Source organism: Pteropus alecto, unplaced genomic scaffold (assembly GCF_000325575.1).
Source record: "Pteropus alecto unplaced genomic scaffold, ASM32557v1 scaffold25, whole genome shotgun sequence".
In the NCBI taxonomy this organism is placed as follows: domain Eukaryota; kingdom Metazoa; phylum Chordata; class Mammalia; order Chiroptera; family Pteropodidae; genus Pteropus; species Pteropus alecto.
In genome coordinates this window covers 21,550,642-21,574,345 of record NW_006441955.1, presented here as the reverse complement: position 1 = coordinate 21,574,345, position 23,704 = coordinate 21,550,642, and the positions used below count along the sequence as shown (strand labels likewise).

General features: G+C 32.0%; 1 protein-coding gene across 3 annotated transcripts in view; it reads left to right on the top strand.

Moving 5' to 3' along the window:
* Positions 1-23,704, top strand: part of LRRIQ3 (leucine rich repeats and IQ motif containing 3) — a 151,128-nt gene that overhangs the window by 53,713 nt on the left and 73,711 nt on the right. For all 3 annotated transcript variants that reach the window (XM_025052118.1, XM_025052119.1, XM_025052117.1), the window contains one exon: positions 11,245-11,401. In XM_025052118.1, coding sequence (XP_024907886.1) covers positions 11,245-11,401 — 157 coding nt within the window. The remainder of the gene's footprint in view (positions 1-11,244; positions 11,402-23,704) is intronic.

The window sequence follows — 23,704 nt, the reverse complement described above, 5'->3', positions numbered from 1 at the left end:
TATGTATTATCTGTCTCTTTGTTGCAATTCTCACTTTGCCCATGCATTATCTTTTTGACCTCACTGAACATCTTTTTGACATTTATTTTGAATTCTCCATTTATTCTGAATTCTCCATCAGGTAACTCATAAAACTTTTCTTTAGGGTCAGTTTCTGGAGATTTATCTTGTTCTTTTGCTTTAAATGTTGTTGCCTGATTCTTCATTTTATTTGACACTCTGTGTTGCTGTCTTCACATTTGACAAAGCAGCCATGTCTCCCAGTCTTCATGGACTGGCCTCATAACGGGAGAAAACCCTCACCAATCAGCCTGGTAAAGGCTGGGGCCTCAAACCTTCGTGGTAATCTAATTTGCTTTCTTTGTTCTTTCTTTTCCCCAGGTGTCTAGAGTATGTGAGGTCCCACTAGTGCACCAGAACAAATTCACCTGAAGCCAGTTCCTTAGGTGAACCCCAGAAAAGCTGGGTCATCGGCCATCCAATTCTTTACCTCTTTAGGGAGAAATTGAGAGCTAGGGAGTTTGTCTACCTGCTCTGTGCTGAACCAGAATTAGCAGTATGGTGACTGTCAGCTCAAATCAGTCTCTGTTCTCACTATTTTCCAGGCAGCTAGGTTATGCCAGGTGTCATCAGCACTCTGTTGTAGGCAAGTCAGAAGTCAGTACTTTGAGCAGCCCCATGAAAAGTTATGATGTTGTAGGCAACTATGACTGCTTACTCTGTGCCAAGCCAAAGGGAAGGAGTTGTAGCATCTATCAGCCCAAGCTTCTGTCTTTATTCTCCAGTTAGCTAGATTGTGTCAGATCTCTCAGAGCTCTAAGACTGGCAAGACAGAAGCCAGTCCTCTAGGGAGTCCATTCAGAAAACTGGGGATACTGGACATGTGAACTAGCTCTTTTCCTCTCGTGGGAGAATCTGGGAGCTAGGTATTCTACTTCTGATCATACTGTACTGTGCCAGAGGTAGAGATTTTAGAGAGAGTATATCTTGAATCACACTACTAGCTTTGGCGAGTCTAGTTTCATGATCACCCAGGATGCAGGAGTTTTTCAATTAGTTTGTGGATTTCTCAGAGTTGGAATTTGTCTGTGAATTGTTGAATTGGTGTATTTGGGTATAGGGAAGGGAGGTCTCAGAGCTTCCTCCTCTGCCATCATGCTGACTCATTATGCATTGTAAATGTTGGAGATTGTTGCTTTTTCTTGTAATTTATTTGGTTTTCTCTATTCTTTTAGAACATTCTTGTTTATTTTAGTGTCTAGTCCAAGGTTTAGTTTTTGAGAGTCTAATAAAAGTTATAGGAATTAGTGTCAGTGTAATCTCTACACACATATTCAAATAAAATTTGCTTATAGTTTCACAGGTTTCATGACCCCCAAATTAAACTCTGCTGTATGCCATAACATTTTTCTTTTCATGTTTTAGTTGTCTTTATTCTTGGAAAATTAGAGTCAATGCGAATACTTCCATGGAAGATACAACCCTCCCTGCCACATGGGTTTCCTTTACTTTTTGACATCTAGACTGTATCGCACTATCCAAAATAGAATCTCAATGGATTAATGAATCCATTAATTGTCAGAAGCAAACCTAATTTTTTTATAACTACCCCATTTAAAAAATATCATGAATTATTTACTGTTTTCTAATGAAAATTTTAATTTTTAAGGAGACCAGATAATTTAAGTACTGTGGCTAGTAGTTTAATAAGAAGTTAATTCCTAATCAGAATATTACTTAGGAATCCTCAAGTGAAAATAAGGTGGTATGGACATATTATGCAAACATTTTTGAGGTGAAATAAGTGATTTCTTTAAAACATATAGTTTAGTTTATTTTTTCTTACAATTTGTACTAATGAGAAAGAATCTCTTACCAAGAAGTTCCATAAGACTAGGAATTTTGTATTTTTACAATATATTCCAGAGTCTAGAACAGTGCATTTTAACTAAATGAATGCCTGAGCAATAAATGAAAGAATAAATAAATAACTCTGAGAAGGAAATTATAGTGCAACATTTACATTCTTTTAATGATTTAATTGTACATTTTAAGTTATTTTCTTGGTATTTTTTAGGGCTTAGAGTATATATTTTGATTTACTTCAGATTTATACTAACACATCTAGTGAGATATAAAAGCATTATATGTTTATTCCCTTTTCTTCCTTTTTGTGCTGTTATTATTATATGTATTACAACTATATATGTTACAATCCCAACAGTACATTATTATAATTATCACTTTATAAAGCGCTATTCCCTTTAAAGGAGCTAAGAGAAGAAGAGCAAAGTATATATTCGTTGAATTTGTTATATCAACAGTCCTATTTATTACATTTCTAGTTCTCTTAATTTTTCTATGGATTCAAGTTACCATATGTTCTCATTTCAATACTCCAAACAATTTTGCTCCCAGCTGCCATCTTGTGCTGTTGTTGTCAAATACATTACATTTATATATGTATTAGACTCAACAATAAAATTATATGCATATTATATTATACAATTGCTTTTAAATTAGTTAACAGAGAAAAGGAGTAAAAATATGAATTTATATTGTTTTATAATTACATGATTTCCTTTACTAGCACACTTTGTCTTTTCTGTGGATTTAAATTACTGCTTGAGGTTACTTGCTTTCAGCTTGAAGAACTTCCTTTAGTATTTCTTACAAGGCACATCTAATAGCAATGAATTCTTTCAGTTTTGTTTATATGGAAAATTTTTTATTTCACCTTCAGTTTTCTTTTCCAGTTTTACTGATTGACATACATCACTCTATAATTTTATAACTGAAATACATCACTGTATAATTTTAATGTGCACAGCATTAGGATTTGACTTACATATATTGTGATTACCACAATGAGTTTAGTTAGCATCCATCATTTCATATAGATACAATAAAAAGATAAAAAGAATAAAATGTTTTTCTTTGTGATGAGAACTCTTAGGGTTTACTCTCCTAACAACTCTCATTTATATCATATAGCAGTGTTAACTGTAGTCATCATGTTATATATTATATCTATAGTTCTTATCATACATGTGAGAACATTTTACCACCTTTCTCCAATTCTTCCTCCTCCAACCTCCACAAATCTGATTTTTTTTCCTATGAGTTTGTTGTACGGTTTGTATGTGTGTGTGTGAGTGTGCAGTGTGCATGCAGGTATGTTTTAGGTTCTACATATAGGTCAGGTCATACAGTATTTTCTTTGTCTCACTTATTTTACTTAGTATAATGTCATCAAGGTCCATTCATATTGTTGCAAATGACAGGGTTCTTTTTTTTTTTTTTTTTGGAAATGGCTGAATAATATTCAATTGTGTATACATACCACATGTCTTACCTATTATAAAAAATGGTGCTGTGGACATGGTGATGCAGATATCTTTTCTAGATTGTGTTTTGTTTTCTTTGGCTATATTCCCAGAAGTGAAGTTAGAGGATCTTATAGTAGTTTTATTTTTGATTTTGTGAGAATCCTCCATACTATTTTCCATAGCAGAGGTATCAGTTTACAATCCCACCAACAATTCTTTTTCTCACATCCTAGCCAGCATTTGTTATCTCTTGTTGTTTTGATGGTGGCCATTCTATCAGCTGTGAGATGATATATCATTGTGGTTTTGATCTGCATTTCCCTAGTGACTAGGGATGTTGAGCATCTTTCCATATCCCTTTTAACCATTCATGTACATTCTTTGGAAAAATGTCTATTCAGATCTTCTGCCCATTTTTTAATTGGATTATTATTATTACTTTGCTGTTGAGTTGTATGAGTTCTTTATATAAATTTGATATTAATCTTTTATCTGATATATAGTTTGGAAATATATTTTTCGCATTCTGTAGGTTGTCTTTTCACTTTGTTGATTGTTTCTTTGGCTATGCAGAATATTTTTAGTTTGATATAGTTTCACTCATTGTTTTTTTATTTTGTCGCTTGTGCTTTAGGTGTCATATCTAAAAAATCATTGCCAAGAGCCATGTCAAGGAGCTTTTTCTTATATTTTTTCTAGGTCATGGTTCAGATTTTCTATTTCTTTCTGATTTAGTCTTGGTAGTTTGCATGTTTCTTTTTTCTTTTCTTTTCTTTTTTTTTTTTTTTTGCATTTTTCCATTAATTTCTTTAAATTAAATTTATTGGGGTGAAATTGGTTAGTAAAATTATATAGGTTTCAAGTGTACAGTTAGTAATAGATCATCTGTATATTGCATTGTATGTTAACCACCTAAAGTCAAATGTCCTTCCGTCACCATATATTTGACCCCTTGTCTACCTCCCTCCACCCCTCTTTTCCTCTGGTAAATACTAAACTGTTGCCTTTATCTATGAATTGCCTTGTTAATTTGTTAGTTTCAATTTTATATTTCACATATGAGTGAAATCATATGGTTCATAACTTTTTCTGACTATTTCACTTAGGATGATAATTTCAAGATCCATCCATGTTGATACAAATGGCAGTATTTCATCTTTTCTTATGGCTGAGTAATATTCTATTGTATTTATGTACCACAACTTGAGAGAGACTTGAGAGTGAAAAAGAAAATGTAAGAATGCTACAAGAACTATCTGACTTTATCAGAAAAAGCAGTATAAGAATAACGAGAATACCAGAAGGAGAAGAGATGGAGGAGGGAACAGAGAGCCTATTCAAACAAATAGTTGACCAGAACTTCCCAAACCTATGGAAAGAATTAGATCTTCAAATCCAAGAAGCAAACGGAACACCAAATTATCCCAGTCCAAAAAGGCATTCTTCAAGGCACATTATATTAAAACTGTAAAAAATTAATGAAAAAGAAAGAATTCTCAAAGCAGCCAGGGAAAAGAAGGTATCTATAAAGAAAATCCTATTAGGTTATCAGATTTTTTTTTTTTTTTAGCAGAAATCTACAATCTAGAAGGGAGGGGAATCAAATATTCAAGATACTGAAAGAGAAATTACCAGACAACAATAGTATATCTAGCAAAGTTATCTTTTAGATATGAAGGAAAAATAAAGATTTACTAGATGTGCAGAAGCTGAGGGAATTTTCCACCACAAGGTCTGCATTACAGGAAATATTGAAGGGGATTATTTTACTTGAAAGAAAAAGATGAAAAAATTCAAATCTGAGTAAGATGACTAATACGCAGACAGAAGCCGGTAATTGCAGCCTTTATTCAGAAAAAAATATTATATACTTAAATATTACATAATCATTAAAAGAGGTGAAAACGTTTAAAAAAAATAGCTACTGCAACTTGGAAATGAACATACAGCATAAATAGGAATAATTTGTGACAACAAAAACACAAAAGGAGAGGAAGCGAAGGTCTGAATTTTCAAAGGGGAATGGAGATAAGATACACACAGAAGAAAAAAGGACTACTATGAATACAAATCTTTATTTTTCAAGGTGATGTTGGTTAATGAAATCCAATAAGTTTCAGCTGTATACATTAACAGTAAGGCATATGTATATATTTACACTGTGTGTTCACCTCCCATAGTTAGATTTCTTTCTGTCACCACATATTTGACTCACTTTACCCCGTCTTCCTCCCTGCTCCTCTCCTACCCGCTACCCTCTGGTAACCACTAGTCTATAGTCCATGTCCATGAGTCTCTGTTTGTTCATCTTGTTCATTTGGTGCTTTTAGGTTTATATCCCACATATAAGTGATATCATGTGGTTTTCAACTTTTTCTGTCTGGCTTATTTCGCTTAGCATGCTTATCTTGAGGTCCATCCGTGTTGTCGCAAATGGCAGTATTTCATCTCTTCTTCTGGCTGAATAATATATACAGATATCTCTCTCTATATATATATCTATATATATCACAGCAAAGCATCTTTATCCAATCGGGCAGACTGACATCTCCAGCCTCGTTCTTTTTTCTCAGGATGGCTTTGGCAATTTGGGGTCTTTTGTGCTTCCATACACATCTGATGATTTTTTTTTTTTCTATTTCTTTAAGAAAAGCCAATGGGATTTTGATGGGGATTGCATTAAATCTGTATCATGCTTTAGGTAATATGGTCATTTTAACTATGTCGATTCTAATACAAGAACACAGAATATCTTTCCATTTCTTTGTATCTTCTTCGATTTCTTTTAATAGAGTCTTATAGTTTTCATTATATAGGTCCTTCACATGTTTCGTTAGATTTATTCCTAGATATTCTTTTTATTGCAATAATTCTTATTGCAATTGCAAAAAGAATTATTTTTCCACTTTTTCTGACACTTCATTATAGAATATAAGAACGCTATGGATTTTTGAATGTTGATTTTATATCCAGAAACTTTACTGTATTTGTTTATTGTTTCTAGTAATGTTCTTGTTGAGTCTTTAGGGTTTTCTATATAGAGAATAATATTATCCGCAAATAGTGACTGACTTCTTCCTTTCCCATTTGGATGCCTTTTATATCTTTCTTTTGCCTGATTGCACTCAATAGGTCCTCCAATGTTATATTGAATAACAGTGGTGATAGGGGACAGCTTTGTCTTATTCCTGATTTTAGAGAGAAGGTTTTCAGTTTTTCACCACTTAGTATAATGTTGGCTGAGGGTTTGTCATGTAGACATTTATTATGTTAAGGTACTTTCCTTCTATACCGATTTTGTTAAGTGATTTTATCATAAATGGATGCTGTATCCTGTCAAAGGTGTTTTCTGCATCTAATGATATGATCATATGATTCTTATTTTTTAATTCGTTTATGTGGTGTATGACATTAATTGATTTGTGTATGTTGAACCATTTTTGTGCCCCTTGGATGAAACCCATTTGATCGTGGTGTGTAATCTTTTTAATATGTTGCTGTATTTGGTTCACTAGTATCTTATTTAGGATTTTTGCATCTGCGTTCCTGAACGATATCGGTCGGTAGTTTTTGTGTGTGTGTGTTATATTTACCAGGTTTTGGTATCAGGGTAATATTGGCCTTATAAAACGAGTTTGAAAGTATTGCCTCCTCTTCGATTCTTTGGAAGAGTTTGAGGAGAATAGGTATTAAATCTTCATTGAATGTTTGGTAGAATTCACTGGTGAAGCCATCTGGTCCTGGACTTTTACTTTTTGGTAGGTTTTTGATGATTGTTTCAATTTCCATACTGCTGATCAGTCTATTTAGATTTTCCCATTCTTCTTGATTCAGTCTAGGAAGATTGTATTTTTTCTAAGTACTGGTCCATTTCTTCTAGGTTATTAAATTTGGTGTTATATACTTTTTCATAATATTTTTGTATGACCCTTTGTATTTCTGCAATGTCAGTTGTAATTTTTCCTCTTAAGTCCCTGATTTTGTTTATTTGTGTCCTTTTTTTCTTTAATGAGTCTAGCCAGGGGTTTGTCAATTTTATTAACCTTCTCTAAGAACCAGCTCTTTGTTGAATTTATTTTTTCTATTGTTTTTTTTTTTTTTTCAATTTAATTTATTTCTGCTCTAATTTTATGATTTCTTTCCTTCTGCTGACTTTAGGCTTCATTTGTTCTTCTTTTTCTAGTTTTTTAAGATGAAGCATTAGGTTGTTTATTTGGGCTCGTTCTTGTTTTTCGAGATAGACCTGTAATGATATGAACTTTCCTCTTATGACCGCTTTGCCGTGTCTCAAAAGTTTGAATATGTTGTACTATTATTATCATTTGTTTCTGTGTATCTCTTAATTTTTGTTTTTATTTCTTCTCTGACCCAGTTATTCTTCGGTAGCATGTTGTTTAATCTCCATGTATTGTGGTTCTTCCTGCTTTCTTTTTGCAAGTGATCTCTAGTTTCAGAACGTTATGATCAGGGAATATGGTTGGTATGATTTCAACCCTCTTATATTTGTTGAGGCTATTTATATGTCCAAGTATGTGATTGTGAGAATGTTCCACGTGCACTAGAGAAGAATGTATAAGCAGCTGTTTTGGGATGGAAGGCTCTGTAAATGTCAATTATGTCCAGTTGGTCTAATGTGTCATTTAGGGATGTTATTTCCTTATTGATTTTCTGTTTGGCTGTTCTGTCCATATCCAACAGTAAGATATTTAGGTCCCCTATGATAGTATTTTGGTCTGTTTCTCCCTTTAGTTCTGTTAGTAATTGTTTTATATATTTCGGGGCTTCTTGATTGGGAGCATAGATATCGTGTGTCTTCTTGGTGCATGATTCCCTTTATCATTATGAAGTGTCCCTCAGTATCTTTCTTTACCCTTTCATTTTGAAGTCTATTTCTTCTGATATTAGTACTGCTATTCCTGCTTTTCTCTGAATGCCATTTGCTTGAAATATCATTTTCTACCCTTTCACTTTGAGTCTATATTTGTCTTTGGAGCTGAGATGCGTCTTCTGGAGGCAGCATATGGTTGGGTTTTGTTTTATGATCCTTTCTGCAACTCTGTGCCTTTTTATTGGTGAGTTCAGTCCATTTACATTTAGGGTAATTATTGAAATATGAGGTGTTCTTATAGCCATTTTATCTTTTGCTTTCTGATAGCTCAGTGTTTCCATTGCTTCCATGTCCTTGTGTTTCTGTTTTCTTTATTTTGTTTGGCTTCTGTGGGTTTTCCCTCCAGTTCTTCTTGTTTTTTTGTTTTGTTTTGTTTTGTTATATACTTCAGTTCTGAACTGTGGTGTGTGGTTATCATTAAGAAAATATGTAAAGGATAGTTATATATACATAATCGTCCATTTTCTTCTGTGTGTGCCTTATATCCATTCCCCTCTGTGAATTTAGATCTTTGAATCCTCCTCTTTTCAGTCATTGTTGTCCCAATTTGTCCCTATTTATGCTGAAGGTTCATTACTATCTTGCTATAGCAATTCTCTTCTTATTATTTAACCTTATAATGCCATGTTCCTAGTAAGGGTTGCACTCCTCTGCTTCCATTTGCCTGATAGTCACCTTACTCCTAATTATGTATTTTTTTTAGTCATTTTGTTTTAGTCATTTTTTTTTTTCAGTATTTCCTGTAGTGCAGGCCTCATAGTGAAGGATTCTCTCAATTTTTGTATGTCTGGAAAGGTCTTAATTTCTCCTTCATATCTAAAGGAGAGCTTAGCTGGATACATTATTCTAGGCTGGTAGTTCTTTTCACTTAATAGTTTAAATATTTGATTCCACTCCTTTCTGGCTTGTACGGTCTGTGCTGAGAAGTCCTACGATAATCTAATGGGTTTTCCTTTATAGGTTACAGTCTTCTTTTCTGTGGCTACCCTGAGAATTCTATTTTTGTCATTGATTTTTGATAATTTTAATACAGTGTGTTTTGGTGAAGGCCTTTTTGGGTTGAGATAATTGTGTGTTCTGTTGAATTCTTGAATTTTAAGCTCCACCTCATTCCTTAGATTTGGGAAATTCTCATCAACTATTTGTCAGAAAATACTTTCTAGTCCCTGCTCCTTTTCCTTGCCTTCGGTAATGCCTATTATTCTTATGTTTCCTCTCCTGATGGTATCAGCTAGTTTTTGTATTTCTCTTTCATTATTTTTCATTCTTCAGTTTCTCTCTTCTTCCTTTTGATTTATTTCTAGATTTCTGTCTTCGTTATCACTGATCCTTTCCTCCATTTGGTTGACTCTATTTCCCAAGCTTGCTATTTCATTTTTCAGCTCTTGCAGTGTGTTCTTCATCTCCAGAAGTGCTATTTGGTTCTTTTTGAGGTTTTCAATCTCTTTGCTCTGCTCATCTAGTTGTTTTATAAATTCCTTAAATTGTTGACATGACTCATTTCGGAACTCACTGAGTATTTTCAGAAGTATCATCCTGAATTCTCTGTCATTTAAGTTGTATATTTCTATGTCCATAAGCTTATTTTCTGGAGATTTTTCTCTTTCTTTCTGAGATGCCTTGTCACCTTGGTTTTTCATGATGTTTAAAGGACTATTACTCCACCTGGGCATTAATGGAAATGTTTCTAAGAATATTTCTTTTCTTTTAATTTGTTCAGTTTGTTTGCATATAGTTGTTCATAGTAGCCTCTCCTGATCCTTTGTATTCTTGGTATCAGCTGTAATGGTTCCTTTTTCATTTAAAATTTTGTTGATTTGGGCCTCTTTCTTTTTTCCTTGCTTATTCTAGCTAAAGATTTGTCAATTTTGTTTACCTTTTCAAAGAAACTTCTTGTTTTTTGGTTATCTTGTCTGTTATTTTCCTGTTCTCTATTTCATTTCTTTCCTTCCTGCTAAATTTGGGCATTACCAGAGTAGGGACTGGCAGGAAGCAACTCACAATACTGGGGGGCTAGATAGCACTCCTGGGCTCTCTTTTCCTACTGGAGAAGCCATGTTGCTGTACTGTCTTGGGATGGGGGATTGTAGTTAATGTTTAACCATTTCTCTTACCCTTCTGAGGCAGTCTTTCCTGGTATCTGTGGTGCAAGAGGGGTATGTAAGCCTTGCCCCACCATGTTCTAGGATTCGCTCAGTGGTGTCTTGTCCTCGAATAGTTGTTAGTTTTTCTTCTTGTGATGGGGAGTAAAATCAGGAATAACCTATGTCACCATCTTGGTAACGTCATCTCTTCTCACCTTCAGTTTTGAAAGATAATTTTTCTTGAATATAAAATTATTGGTTTAAATGTTTTTTTTTTTTCCTTCTACCACTTTGACTATGCCATAGCTTTGTGTTCTAACCTTCATCCTTTCTTATAAGAAGTCAGTAGTTAATCTTATTGGGATTCACTTGTCCATGACTAGTAATTTTTCTCCTGTTTCTCCTGATTTTCTTTTTGTTTTTGGATTTCAGCAGTCTTACTATGAGGTGTCTGGACGCGGATCTCTTTGCGTTTATTCTACTTGTAATTTGTTATTTCTTTTAACCTCTTTTTAGTGTGATTAATAGAAAATTTAAAATCATTCTGTGGCATACAATATATTCTGTTGAACAGTACTGCTATACAGTAATTTTCCTAGGTGGAAATAAAAAGTTACTTTCTTCACTGGAGAGAAAAAACAGAGTTTACCATATATTTCTCTAGATAATTTAGTGATATCCTCCCTACTATTATATTATAAAATGCATAGCCAGATATAAGTATAGAATTGTTTGTGAATTAATATAACCACAGATTTCTCAGCATTCATTTATTTCTTGATAAATGTTAATAAGCAAACATTAGTGCCTAGTCCTAGTTTTATATAATAATAATATGAGAACAAATATTACATTAAATTTACCACCATATTTTCTAAGATGTAAGTAAACTCATAAGTTTTTTTTTTTAAACCTACATTACAACTTTCTTCTCTTATTTCAGCTCCCTGTTTTTGTATAAAAAACATCAAGAAAAATTTATTAATGAATATGAAACAAAACAGATTTACATACACAAAAGATATGAAGATAAGTTCTTTAAAGATCTCTTTTTTCAGCCTGAAACTAATATAACAGGAAAGCTTGCACGCTGGAAACATGTAAGTATAATTAGCTTATTACTTTTCTTTAAATATAAGATACTATAATTATAATTTATGTAGCATTAGTAAGGATTTCTTTAATCTATTTTAAATATCTTTCATTATATTGTTAATATTCTGCTTTTGATTTTCTTGATGTGAGGCAAGCCATATAACAATGTAGTATAAATGGAACTTTGTGACCACAGCTATTTTATAATTTATGCTTTGCGTATATACATATTTATCTTATTAATTATTGCAATAGATATTAATAATAATATAAAATTACTTCTTAATAGTTTAAAACATTAAGATATATTTTGTTTATTAAAGGCTGATAGTTCAACATATAGCATGACATTTATTCAGTGTTTTATGCTAAATTATGCACTGCTTTGAGGACAATGGTAATAGAAAGAAACTTATATTTATTGAGTGTCTACTATGTACCAGGCACTGTGCTAGATATTTTGCATATGGTATGTAATTTATTCTCCACAACACCATAAGTTAGATATTTTTATCTCTTTTCTATAAGTAGAGAAACTAGTATTTAGAGGTGTTAGTTAAGTTACCAAAAGCCACACAGTTAAGCAACATTTCTAGAACTTAACTCCAGGTCTTCTGACTCCAGAGTTTGTGCTTTTTTAAATCTTTAGGGTTTTGTTTTGATTTGATATTAGGTAATGGTAGAAATAAAGATGACATTGTAGTGTAGTTAACAAGAGTGAATTTTTTAAAATTTATAAAGCACTGTATTTGTGATATACACCTTCATATGTGGACCTGTTCCTGAGTAGCTTGAGCTACACATATTTGCATTATATTAATGTGATTAGAAGGGTCTACAGAAAAGGTTCAGACTGTCATTAGTCTGATTTCAATGTAATTGAGGACATGTGGTCTAAAAATAGCACAGGAATGTTCTTAAGCCTTTAAATCTCACAAGCTATCCATTGAATAAAAACAGGTTTAAAAGATAAATGTATCCTACTGAAAACTTTTATCTCATGAGCACTCAGTGCTCCAGATGATATTGTGCTTTATAAAGCTATAAAGTTCATGTGAAGTATCTTTTGCCTTCGATGTAGAGTATAAACTCACTGATTTTAGGCATATAAAAGTTTTTTTATATGCTTTATACAAAGAAGACTTTCACTGAATATAGTTGATAATCAGTTTGGATATGGATATGCTGTGTACTGATAACCAATTTAGATTTGTTGAATATACACATATTCGTATATCCATATGTACAGATATAGGTTATCTTATGGCAAATTACTATTATGTGTGCATAAATAGTAAAATATTCATACTACAAAGTTTATTTTATTTAATATCTATAAAGTTACATAGAATATATCATTGTACAATTTGGCTTCAGAAGTGTTTTCAATGTTATGAAACTTTTGGTAAAATATATTCATTATAAGGAGTTTTCTAAAGTTCTTTGATGTTATTTATAATTCTGCTAACGACATCATTGCCAATGTAATTTATTAAGAACTGTTCATATTGTAGAAATACATACATTGTCGTATTCTTTTTTATTGCTTATTGCTACCATTCATAGAATATTATAGAAGATATGTTCAGCTCAATTTCTTAAATTGAAATGAATTTTAATTATAAAATTCATCTCCAAATCTTCTGTATAAAATTGTTGTTCCATCTTCTTCTGCTGGTTTTATTTGTAGTCTCCTCTTCAGCTTACTTAGTTGATATGCTATTCTATTATTTTTGCTAATCATATATCAATACTATTATTATTTTTACTACTCACATAACTGTACTACTCTTCTGTTATTTTTACTACTCAAATATCTATACTATTTTATTATTTTTACTACTCACATATCTGGTCTTTAATGACTTGGAGTGTGGTTTATTAGAAACTATAGTGAGAACAATTGATACTATAGAGTGATTAAGAGAACCTAGGATCCAAGAAATATTGAAAGTATTAGAGAGTTGGAAAAAGAAAGGAGGTGAGAAATACCAGCATTTAATACTGTGAATTTATTAAAAAAAAAAAAAAAATGCTCTGAGCATAGTAATGGAAAGGATTAGTCAAGAATAGAATTTAAGTTTCAGTATTTAGAAAAGGTAATCAATGATTGAATCTGCTTCTGTTTTGGGATGAAATGAGTTTTGTCCAATGGTCTGAAAACTCCATATTTATGGTAACCTAAAATGAAAGAGCCAGAGGAGTGAGTTAAGTTATATTCATTTAGGAAATGTTATGCCGCAAAGCCAGAAGTCCATATAAACTACCAGATACACAACCAAAAGTCAGGAGCCATGAGGAAGGAATCTTAAAAACTTGGTCTGAATAGATGAAATTAAAAATCTTAGATAATTGCTAGGAGCATTTTTTATCCATGGCCTACAAATATTGATCAAAGAATGGTTGCTTCTCTTGTAAAATAGGCCTACATAAATATAGAATTATGGTGATAATTAGATCAGATTTTAGGGAAACTTGTCTATCATTATAATGAGTTTTAGGAGAATCTAGATACTATTATGGTGAATTTTACTGGGGTACCCAAGAATATTTGAAGTCTGCTTTGATATAGTCAATCTTTTTTCTCAAAGATTACTGAGGAAAATATACGTGCAGGGAGTAATAGCAAACAAAGCAGTTTCTAACTGGGGCTTTGGCCTAAAATTCCATTGCAAAATTTTAGTAACCTAAACTAGACTATGAGATATTCTTTTTATCTACGCCTTGTTGGCTTGAATAGTCTTTTTTTACTTATATCTTATATTGCAAAGGTAAATTTTAGAAGGGATGCAGTGTGAAAGTCACACCTACTGAGGACAAAAGGAAAGATTCAGAGAGGAAAACAATTTGCTATATATTTAGCTCAGAGGCAGCCTAGTTGTTCTCTTTCTTCCTGTCCCCACACCATCACATCTGAAGCTTCCTTATGCTGGTTTAGTCATATTTCGTTAAGAAGCAAAGAAAATATGTAAGAAGTTAGAAAGAGTGATGGCCAGGAACCTTTACTGTCCAACCTCATGGAAAGAAAGAGCAAGTCTATGTGTTGTGGTTCTTTGTCTTTGACAGCCCACCTCCTAGAATCATGGTCTAATTTTTTTCTTAGAACTTGAACAAACCCTCTTTCCTTAAGGAATGAAGATTGGAATTTCACACCCTTTGTCTTGATTCATCTTCTGGAGAAGGTGCATGTATTCTCCCCAGTTATAAAGAAAATGAGGAACGAGATGAATAAAGAATCTAATCCAGTATCTGTGGAAGGGATCTTTTTCTTGGAACCACTTATAACACATTGAATGTTCACTTCTTCTACTCCTTTATGGCATTGTATAGTTTTTGGAAAGAATGAGGAAGGAATCTTAAAAAGTGCTAAATACATTCTAAGTATTCAAAAAGATAACTATTGGAAACACCAGACATAATCTAATATGGCAGTCATCTATATTAGATTTACTTTAGAACTGCTAATTTGGTTGAATTCTAGAATATTTTATTGATTTTTCCTTTCCAAAGATTTATTTTTCTCATAACTAAAACCATGCCATGTTTTTGTAAAACAGAACAAAAATGTCCCAGATACAATCCTCTTGTGAACCCTTTCCATGAATTATTAAATATATTTTCCTGAAGGTTTGTAGTTTTATTTTTTTAATCTGATGAACTGTTTGTCTTTTAATATATTACAATTTTTTAGTAAGGGTTCAGAAATATAAACTAACTTTTAAATTATATACATATGCATGGAAAACACATGACAGCATTGCCATAAAAATATCAACATTGGTTATTTAAGTGTTAGAATGTTAGGTGATTATTTCTTTCTTTCTGACAGTTTTCTCTTTTTTTCTAATCAGAAATCATGTTTTAGATAACAAAACAAAAAAATATTTTTTTTATTGTAGATACAAAGATTTTACCTCCATTTTTTCTAACATAAATATAGAATATTGTCTTAAGGAACCTCTTTTGTATCACATTCCACATGATTATCAGTTCTCTCTTTTTTAGTTAATAAATGTTATTTTTTAGAGCACTTTCAGGTTCATAGCAAAATTAGTGAAAAGTACAGAGTTCTCATATACTCCTTGTTCTGACATATGCACAATCTCACCCACTATCAACATCCTGCACATAGTGGCACATAATCTATGAACCTAAATTGACAATTCATTATCACTCAAAGTCCATATTTTGTATTAGGGTTTCACTCTTGGTGTTGTACATTCTGTGGGTTTTGAAAAATACATAATATGTATCCACCATTAGAATGTCGTACAGAATAGTTTCATTACCCTAAAAATCTTCTGAGCTCTGCCTAGTCATCCCTCCCTCCATCAGCCCTTAGCAACCAGCAACTTTTTTACTGTCTCCATAGTTTTACCTTTTCTAGAATGTCATATAGTTGGAATTGTATGTAGCCTTTTCAAATTGACCTCTTTCACTTAGTAATGTATATTTCAGTTTCTTCCATGTCTTTTCATGACTTAATCACTCATTTCTTTTCAGCACTAGTTTATTGTCTGGATGTATTACAGTTTGTTTATTCATTCACCTATTGTGGAACATCTTGGTTACTTACATATTTTGGCAATTATAAACAAAGTTGCTGTATACTTTCATGTGCAGATTTGTGTGTGGACGTAAAATTTCATTTTGTTTAGATAAATACAAGGTGCATGAATACTGGATCATATGGTAAGAGTATGTTTGGTTTTATAAAAAAAATCCTGTCAAAACTGTCTTCCAAAGTGACTGTACCATTTTGCATTTCCATTGGCAATGACTGAGAGTTCCTGGTGCTCCACATCTTCACTGGCATTTGGTGTTGTCAGTGTTCTGGATTTTGGCCATTCTAGTAGGTGTGTAATAGTATCTCACTGTTGCTGTAATTTGCAATTCTCTAATGATGTATAATAATGATGAACATTTTTTATGTTTACCTTGCCATCTGTTTATCTTTGGTGAGGTTACTTCTCTTGTAACTATTAGAAAAATGAGACGATTTATCAGATGGCCAATGTGAGTAAGAGAGGAAAGAGGATTCAATTTACTCAGGGCTATAGCATTGCGCTGTGTGCAAGTGCATTTATATCACAGTGTGTGGGTGACATTCCCTAGAATTGTGCAGAACACAGTTTGCATGGCAGGGTGAGGTTGCCCTAATTTTATATATCCAAGTAACTAATCATATTTAAGGAGATTTTTTTTTTTTTACACCTATATTAAATTCAGGTATGTATGGAGGCAGGGGAAGAGAATAATCACTTCCATAATATTATAAGCCACAAAAGACTGAATCTAATTTTGTTCCCTTCTTTGTGTAGTTCAACAGTAAGTGATACTAAAAAAATATTGAGAAAGTTGATCTTATATCAAATTCAGGACATGTGGAATTTCATTATGTCAGATGTAAAAAAACTTATGGATAGATATTTTAATTTAAAAAAATTCATTGTTCTGTGAAGTAAGAGTGCTTCTTTGTACTGGAAACTGACTGTTATTATCAGTGAGCTTCTGGTATGTTTTTCTAAGCTTACATATTTCTAAGAAAATTGCTTTGAAATGGCAATCTTATATCATCTCTAAAACTTGCCCTTTGTTAGTGTTTAACAGTCATTTGCCCCATCGGCAATGTGCTTTGTTTCAAATAGTTATCTTTTTGAATACTTAGAATGTATTTAGCACTGTAACAAACTCGAAGGCCTTAAAAATTGAAATCAAGCAAGTTCTATGCTGAAACTTATAGGGGGAGGAGGAAGAACTAGGAACAACTCACTGGGTATGGACTGATTACATAAAGTGTGGAATTAAGAGGAATATACAAGTGCAAATCTAATTTAGTCAGTTCCTTACATCTAATGGATCTGACCAAAGGAACTGGAGTTAGTTCTAAGTATTCAGACTTTTGGAAAATAGTGGCTTTTAGTGTCAGGTAGAACTATGAGATATTTATCAAAAGAGTATATGTGGGCAGATACTAGGGCTACCAGAGACTAAGGTTAACTTAATTTCTGTTTGATTCAGCCTTATTTTGGGATTCAAAGAAGCAATAATGATGGCTTAGAAGTGAAGCCATAGCTTAATGACCTAATCAACATGTAAGGGAATAATTTTAGCCATTTAACAAAATTTCACAGATATTTATTATGAGCTTTATAGGTATCAGGCCCTCTGCTCATCACTGACAGTAAAAGTAAAATAAATAAATCATGTCTCCTTTAATCAAAGATGTTACTGATACTAAAGGGAGAAGATGAAGTGAGATGAATAAGCCTAGTTCAGAAGCATACAAAGATAATATCAGATATCATTTATTGCTGCTCAGATGCAAGGAGTGCAGTTAGCTGGTAGTTCCAGCTGTTAGTTTTTACAGAGTCCACCTCTGCTTTCAAGTTGAGGTTACACTTAGTCTAGACACCCTCCAGCCAATTATTGATTAAGGCAGTGTTAGGACCTGGCAATTTCTGTTCAGTGTGGTACTTTCAGATAGACAGACTTTGCTCCAGAGCTCCTGGTTGATTGGCAGAAACTTTAGCTCTTTCTGCTTAATCTGCTTCCTCCATTTTTCTTTAATGGGTGTTATTTCCCAATAAACTTTTTTTCTTTAATTTTATTTTATTAATTTCAATTATACAATACATTGGTTAGACATTTATATAGTTTGTCAAAAAATCCCCCTACTTATTCTTTCTCTCCTCTGGCTCTCCACCTAACCAATATATTAATGCTAACTGCTTTCTCTATGCTGTACTCCCCATCTCCTTGACCATCTATCAACTACTAATGTGTACTTCTTTAACCCTTCACCCCAATTTCTCAGCCCCCCAACACCCCTCCCCTCTGGCTGTCACTAGATTGTCCTCTGTATTTGTGAGTCTGTTTTTTATTAATTTGTTCTTTTTGTTCCTTCCACATATAAATGAAATCAATGAAATCATATGGTATTTCTTTCTCTGTCCCAATAAACTTTTCGCACACCTGTCTTAGTATCTCCTTGCCAGAAAAAGCAACTTGTAGCACCGTTTGTTATGTTTAGCTCCATACGTGTGGATAAGCAAGATTTGAAACCATGCAACTGCAAAATTAGTTTTGAAAAGCAGCAAGTGGATGCTAGATTAATACATAATCTGAGATGCAAAACTGGCAGGGTTACCAAGGTCAAATGAAAGATCACTAGGAAAAGGAGAAAATTGAGCTGAGGATTTTCCTAGTAACATAACACATCTGGAAAATGTAAAGGAACAAGAACTATAAAGTACTCATAGTAATGCTCAACAACATACTTTTTGTAGTGAGGCCAATTAAGGAAAATTAAGTGACTCAAACCTGAGACAGAAATTAAGAAAGTTATAAAGGGATGTCCTTATAAATTATATCTTATGGTAATTTTATTGGCATCTTTTAACATTTCCTTATTAATTTCAGTCTATTGGTCCAGACCTAAGAGCTTTAATATCAATGATATACAACACATTGTCTCTCTCCTAGGAGTCATGAGACAAATATAAATGAAATTATAAATAAAAATTATCTTAATATTCTTTAATGAAGTGGCTTTTCATCTATTGAAAATATAATAATATTTTTCATTATCATAGCTCCACCTCAGCTGTTCACATATCTGAACACTCACATAGCTGCATACTATCTGACCTTTTAGAACCAGTTAGGGGACAACTGGCAGTATGTCAATAAATCTTTTGTTAAGATATACAATTTGGAAGTAATCTTTCATTCTGTATACAGGGACACTATGTCCGTGGACTAGAAGGAGTATTCTTGCCTGAATTATTTCATGGACAGGCAAAAAAATCTACCTGATACCTTTCTGCTTAGTTCTCTTTCATATACAAAGTTTCTGTCTTTTGGGGCAACTGATTTAGAGGAGAAACCTAAATGTTGTACCAAGCAGAAAAACTGGCTCACAAATTTCTGTTTCCATTATGCTCTTTTTAGACTATTCTAAATCTCATTCTTTAGCTCATTTGCTCTTCTCTGATATCATGTCACAATTTAAAAATTAATTTTAAACATTTTGTAATAGCTAAATGATCTTGAGGAAGTATCTACCTCCTTTGGAAATGCCTAAACTAATAAGTCAACAGGTTTTATTAAGCAACATGAAGGTTTAACTTACGTCATACTTATTCATAGTGAAAGTAAACTTGTTTTTGTATTGACTACTTTTATTCCTTACTTTGTGACTTGCCTTTCTTTTCTTTTTTATTCATTTATATCCTTTGTTCATTGTTCTGTTGGTATGGACTTGATATGTAGTTTTATTTCATTTAATTTGGAAAGGATAATTTCAGTGAAATTTGCAATTATCATGTTTTTCTCATTTTATCATTTGTGTATTAATTTTATCGATAGTGTCTTTTGCTCTTTAGAAACTTTTAATTCTATTGTTGTCAAATCAGTGAGTAGTTGGGGTTTCTATTCTTTATGTAATTCTAAAAAATTTCCTTCCCAACCCTAGGATTATAAAAAGATAAATCCTTTTAGTCTAACATTTTCCTGTTTTTATTTTTTACTTTTAAATATTATCCCATTTGCAGATTATTTTAGTTTTGGGTTGCTGTAGTAAGGATAAAATTTGTTTTTATATTTATATATAGTAATTAAATTATCCTAACACTATTTGTTAACTATTCTTTTACTGATATTTAAAATAATATCTTTATTACATATGATATTCCTGTATCTAATCAAAAATAATATCGTTTTGATATTCTAGCTTAATGATGTTGATTTTTGATGAGGCAAGCCACTTTATTATTATTGGCTATTTTTGTGTTTTATTACTTTCAATGAAGTTTAAAATCATTTTGTACAATAAAAGATATGTATTTTTAATGGTATTTAGAAACTGATTATGGGAGCATAGACTTGTGACAATATTGAGTCATTTCATTAAGGTCCTATGTATATATCTTCACTTATTCAGTTCTTATGGCTTTGACTAAGTTTGTTTAGTTTTATTCTTATAGGTCTTGCACACAAGATTATTCTAAAAGTTTTTTTGTTTTATTGATCATTGAAAAAAATTTTAATTATAATTTCAGTGTATTTATAAAAGTGTATTGATTTTTCTCATCACTATCTTGAGTTTAAATTGATTTTTCAGTTGATTCTGTTAGATTTTCAAGGTTTGCATTAGAAAATAATAATTTTTCTCCTCTTTTCCAACAATTGTACTTTTTGCTACTTTTCTTGTTTTCTTGAGTAGGTTAGAAATTCAGAATAATATTAGTGGTAAATGAATATTCTTATATTATTTCTGACTTTGATGTTAATGCCCCTATTTCATCTTAAAAATGATTTCGTAATTTCCGATAGGTATTTTTCATCATGTTAAGAAAGTTATTACTGAGATGCTGGATTAAATATAAAACACACGTATTTGTTGAATATTATCACATGCCTTTTCAGACTATATTATATAGTCTTAATTTTTTTCCCTAATATTTTAAGGTAATTAAATAAATCAATATATTTTCTTACTTTGAACCATGTTCACATTCTTAAAGCAAACTTTACTCATTGTTTTTTTGTTCGAAGGGGAAACACTTCACTGAGATTGCTAATACTTATGTAAACTTTTTTCCATCTGTAATAATAAGTGAGATTGTACCATTTTCTTTTTATGCCTCCTCTTTGAGGTATTGATATCAGGTCAATGGTCTGTTTTAAGATGTGTCCCGCCTTTTCCTATGCTTTGGAAAAATTTAAGGAATATAGGAATTAGTTATCATTTGAATATTTTAATAAGCCTTGCCCATACAATTGCCAAATTCCTATGACCTTTTAGTGTATAAATCTTTGGCAGCAATTTTTGGGTCATTTTTCATTATTATGTGATTCATATTTTAAGAATTTTTGAGTCAGTTTAGTAAACAAACTTTGAATACAACTAAAATTGTCTCTTTAAATTTTTTAAATAGTTACTACTTTGTATCATGCTTATTTTATCTTTATTTTCTTTTTCTGATTTCCCAGCAGTTTTAAGGTATACTTTAAAAATGTTTTTATACTTATTCGAATGCATAATCCTCTCAAATTCTATTTCTTAATAAATACATTCAACATTATACCTTTATTCTCTGTGTAAATAATATTATATCTAATGGTTTTAAGGGTAGTAGTCTCATTTTTATTATGTTCTAAATATATTTTATTGTTTCTTTTTCTTTTCTCGTTACTCAAGGGAAATTGTGGAGAACATGCATCCTTAGAATCTCCTCTGTCACCTTGATATAGTCTTTAAATTGTATTTCATTACAATTTTGAGTATTTTCATGTATTTTTACTGGACTTCCTATAATCAGCTCAATTTTATGAGATTTTTCTCTATAGCTATTCTAAACAATAGTGGTTCTCAGAGTGTAATTAGGGACCACTGTGGGTTTTTGAAATACTTTTAGGGATTCACGATGCCAAAATAATTTTGATAATAGTAACATACCTTTTTTTTTTTACTGTCATTCTTTCATACATAGAGCTTAAATACTTTTAGGGATTCACGATGCCAAAATAATTTTGATAATAGTAACATACCTTTTTTTTTTACTGTCATTCTTTCATACCATAGAGCTTTTCCTGATGCTGCATGACTTGTAAGATATTGAATATATAAGCAAATGTGAAAATTTACCTTCTTTTAAGGCAGACATTAAGTAAATTTGCCAAAAATTAGAATAATCCTACTCTTTTCACTAGCTATCTTCAGAAATATAATTTTGTTTTACAAAATTATATACCTCCTGTGAACATAGAACAGTTGTATTATTTAAAAATGAATTAATAAATATTTTAAACATTTTACATTTTTAATTTCTAAGGTGGTAAATATTGTTAAGTTATAAAATACATAACAACTCTTTGGGGGCTTTGTAATTTTTAGGATATAAAGGAGTCCTCAAAAAGTTTTAGAGCCTCTGCTAAACATCTACTTCATCAGATAGAATTTTATCATTTCTTTTAACATTAAACTACATACTTATAAAGTAATACTTAAATTAGGAATGCTTTTTATAAACCTACCAATTAGCAGCAGTAACGTAAATGTATTTCTGCATTTTTATAGTATATTCTCATATTTCCATAGTGTAGTTATGCATGGCTATGAATTTAGAGCACAGAAGTGCCCAATATTATATATTCTCCCTACATAAAGAAGCTTTCTTACTAAATATCTAGAATTTCTATGTCTAATGTCAGTTGCTCATGGGACTTATCTAGCCATCACAGTTAACAGAGTTCCTTCTAAATCTCTTAATTATAATAGTTCACAAAACATGTACCTTTAAATGGGCGCACCAGTGTTATAGTTTGAGGCAGAATTTTGTCATACATGTCATAGATATGTATCTAGAGACACTGATAAAAATTAAAATGAAAAGTTTTATGAGATAAATAAAAGAGTAGTAAGGAAGCGCATTAGTTAGAATTGGTAGTAATTGACCCCTCATAGCAGGAACTTAAAACAGAAGTTTGTTTTTCTCTGATATAAAAGTCCGGAGCTAGACAGCACATAGCTGATATAGTAACCATGGTATGGTATAACATTCTCAGAGTTTTTCACCCTTTCTATCTAGTTGCTCTACCATGCAAGGCATTTATTTCCAAGGTCATCTCATGGTCTATGATGGCTTTGCCAGCTCCAGCCTTTATGTCTTTATCGTAACTAGCATAAAGGAAGAAGAGACAAAAGAGGAATGAGCAAATGAGTTCACTTTATGTGAAGTTCTTAGAAACGGACATTGAATATTCTGCTTGTATCTGGTTGGGCACAAATTAGGCATACGGCTACAGGAGGCTAAGAAACAGTCTCATTCTGACCAGGCATATGCCCAACTAAAACATGGGGTTAGTTTGTTATAGAAGATGGGTATAATGGATATTGAAAGACGATTTCAAACATTTGCATATATCCTTCACAAGCACAGAATACAAATCTCTACCAAAGGAGGCAAACCTAAAAGTTTATGCCACTGCTATATTCAGCGAAAATTCCAGCATTCTTTGGATGTGGCAATTAGTGATGGTTGCTTCCCAATGTCTTTTCTCTCTTTCTTTCTCAGTAATAGAACCCTGATATTTTAGCTGCCCCAAATCTACATTTTCCAGCTTTTCTTGCAACTAGTTATGTATTGCTTCATGTATTAGTTTTCTATTGCTATTGTGGGATGTAGTGAAAGCAATAATTAGAAGGACATTAATAACACTAATTGCATATATTAGAAAAGAAGGTCTGAAAACAATTATCTAAATTTTTACTTTAGAACACTAGAAAGAGAAGAGCAAATTAA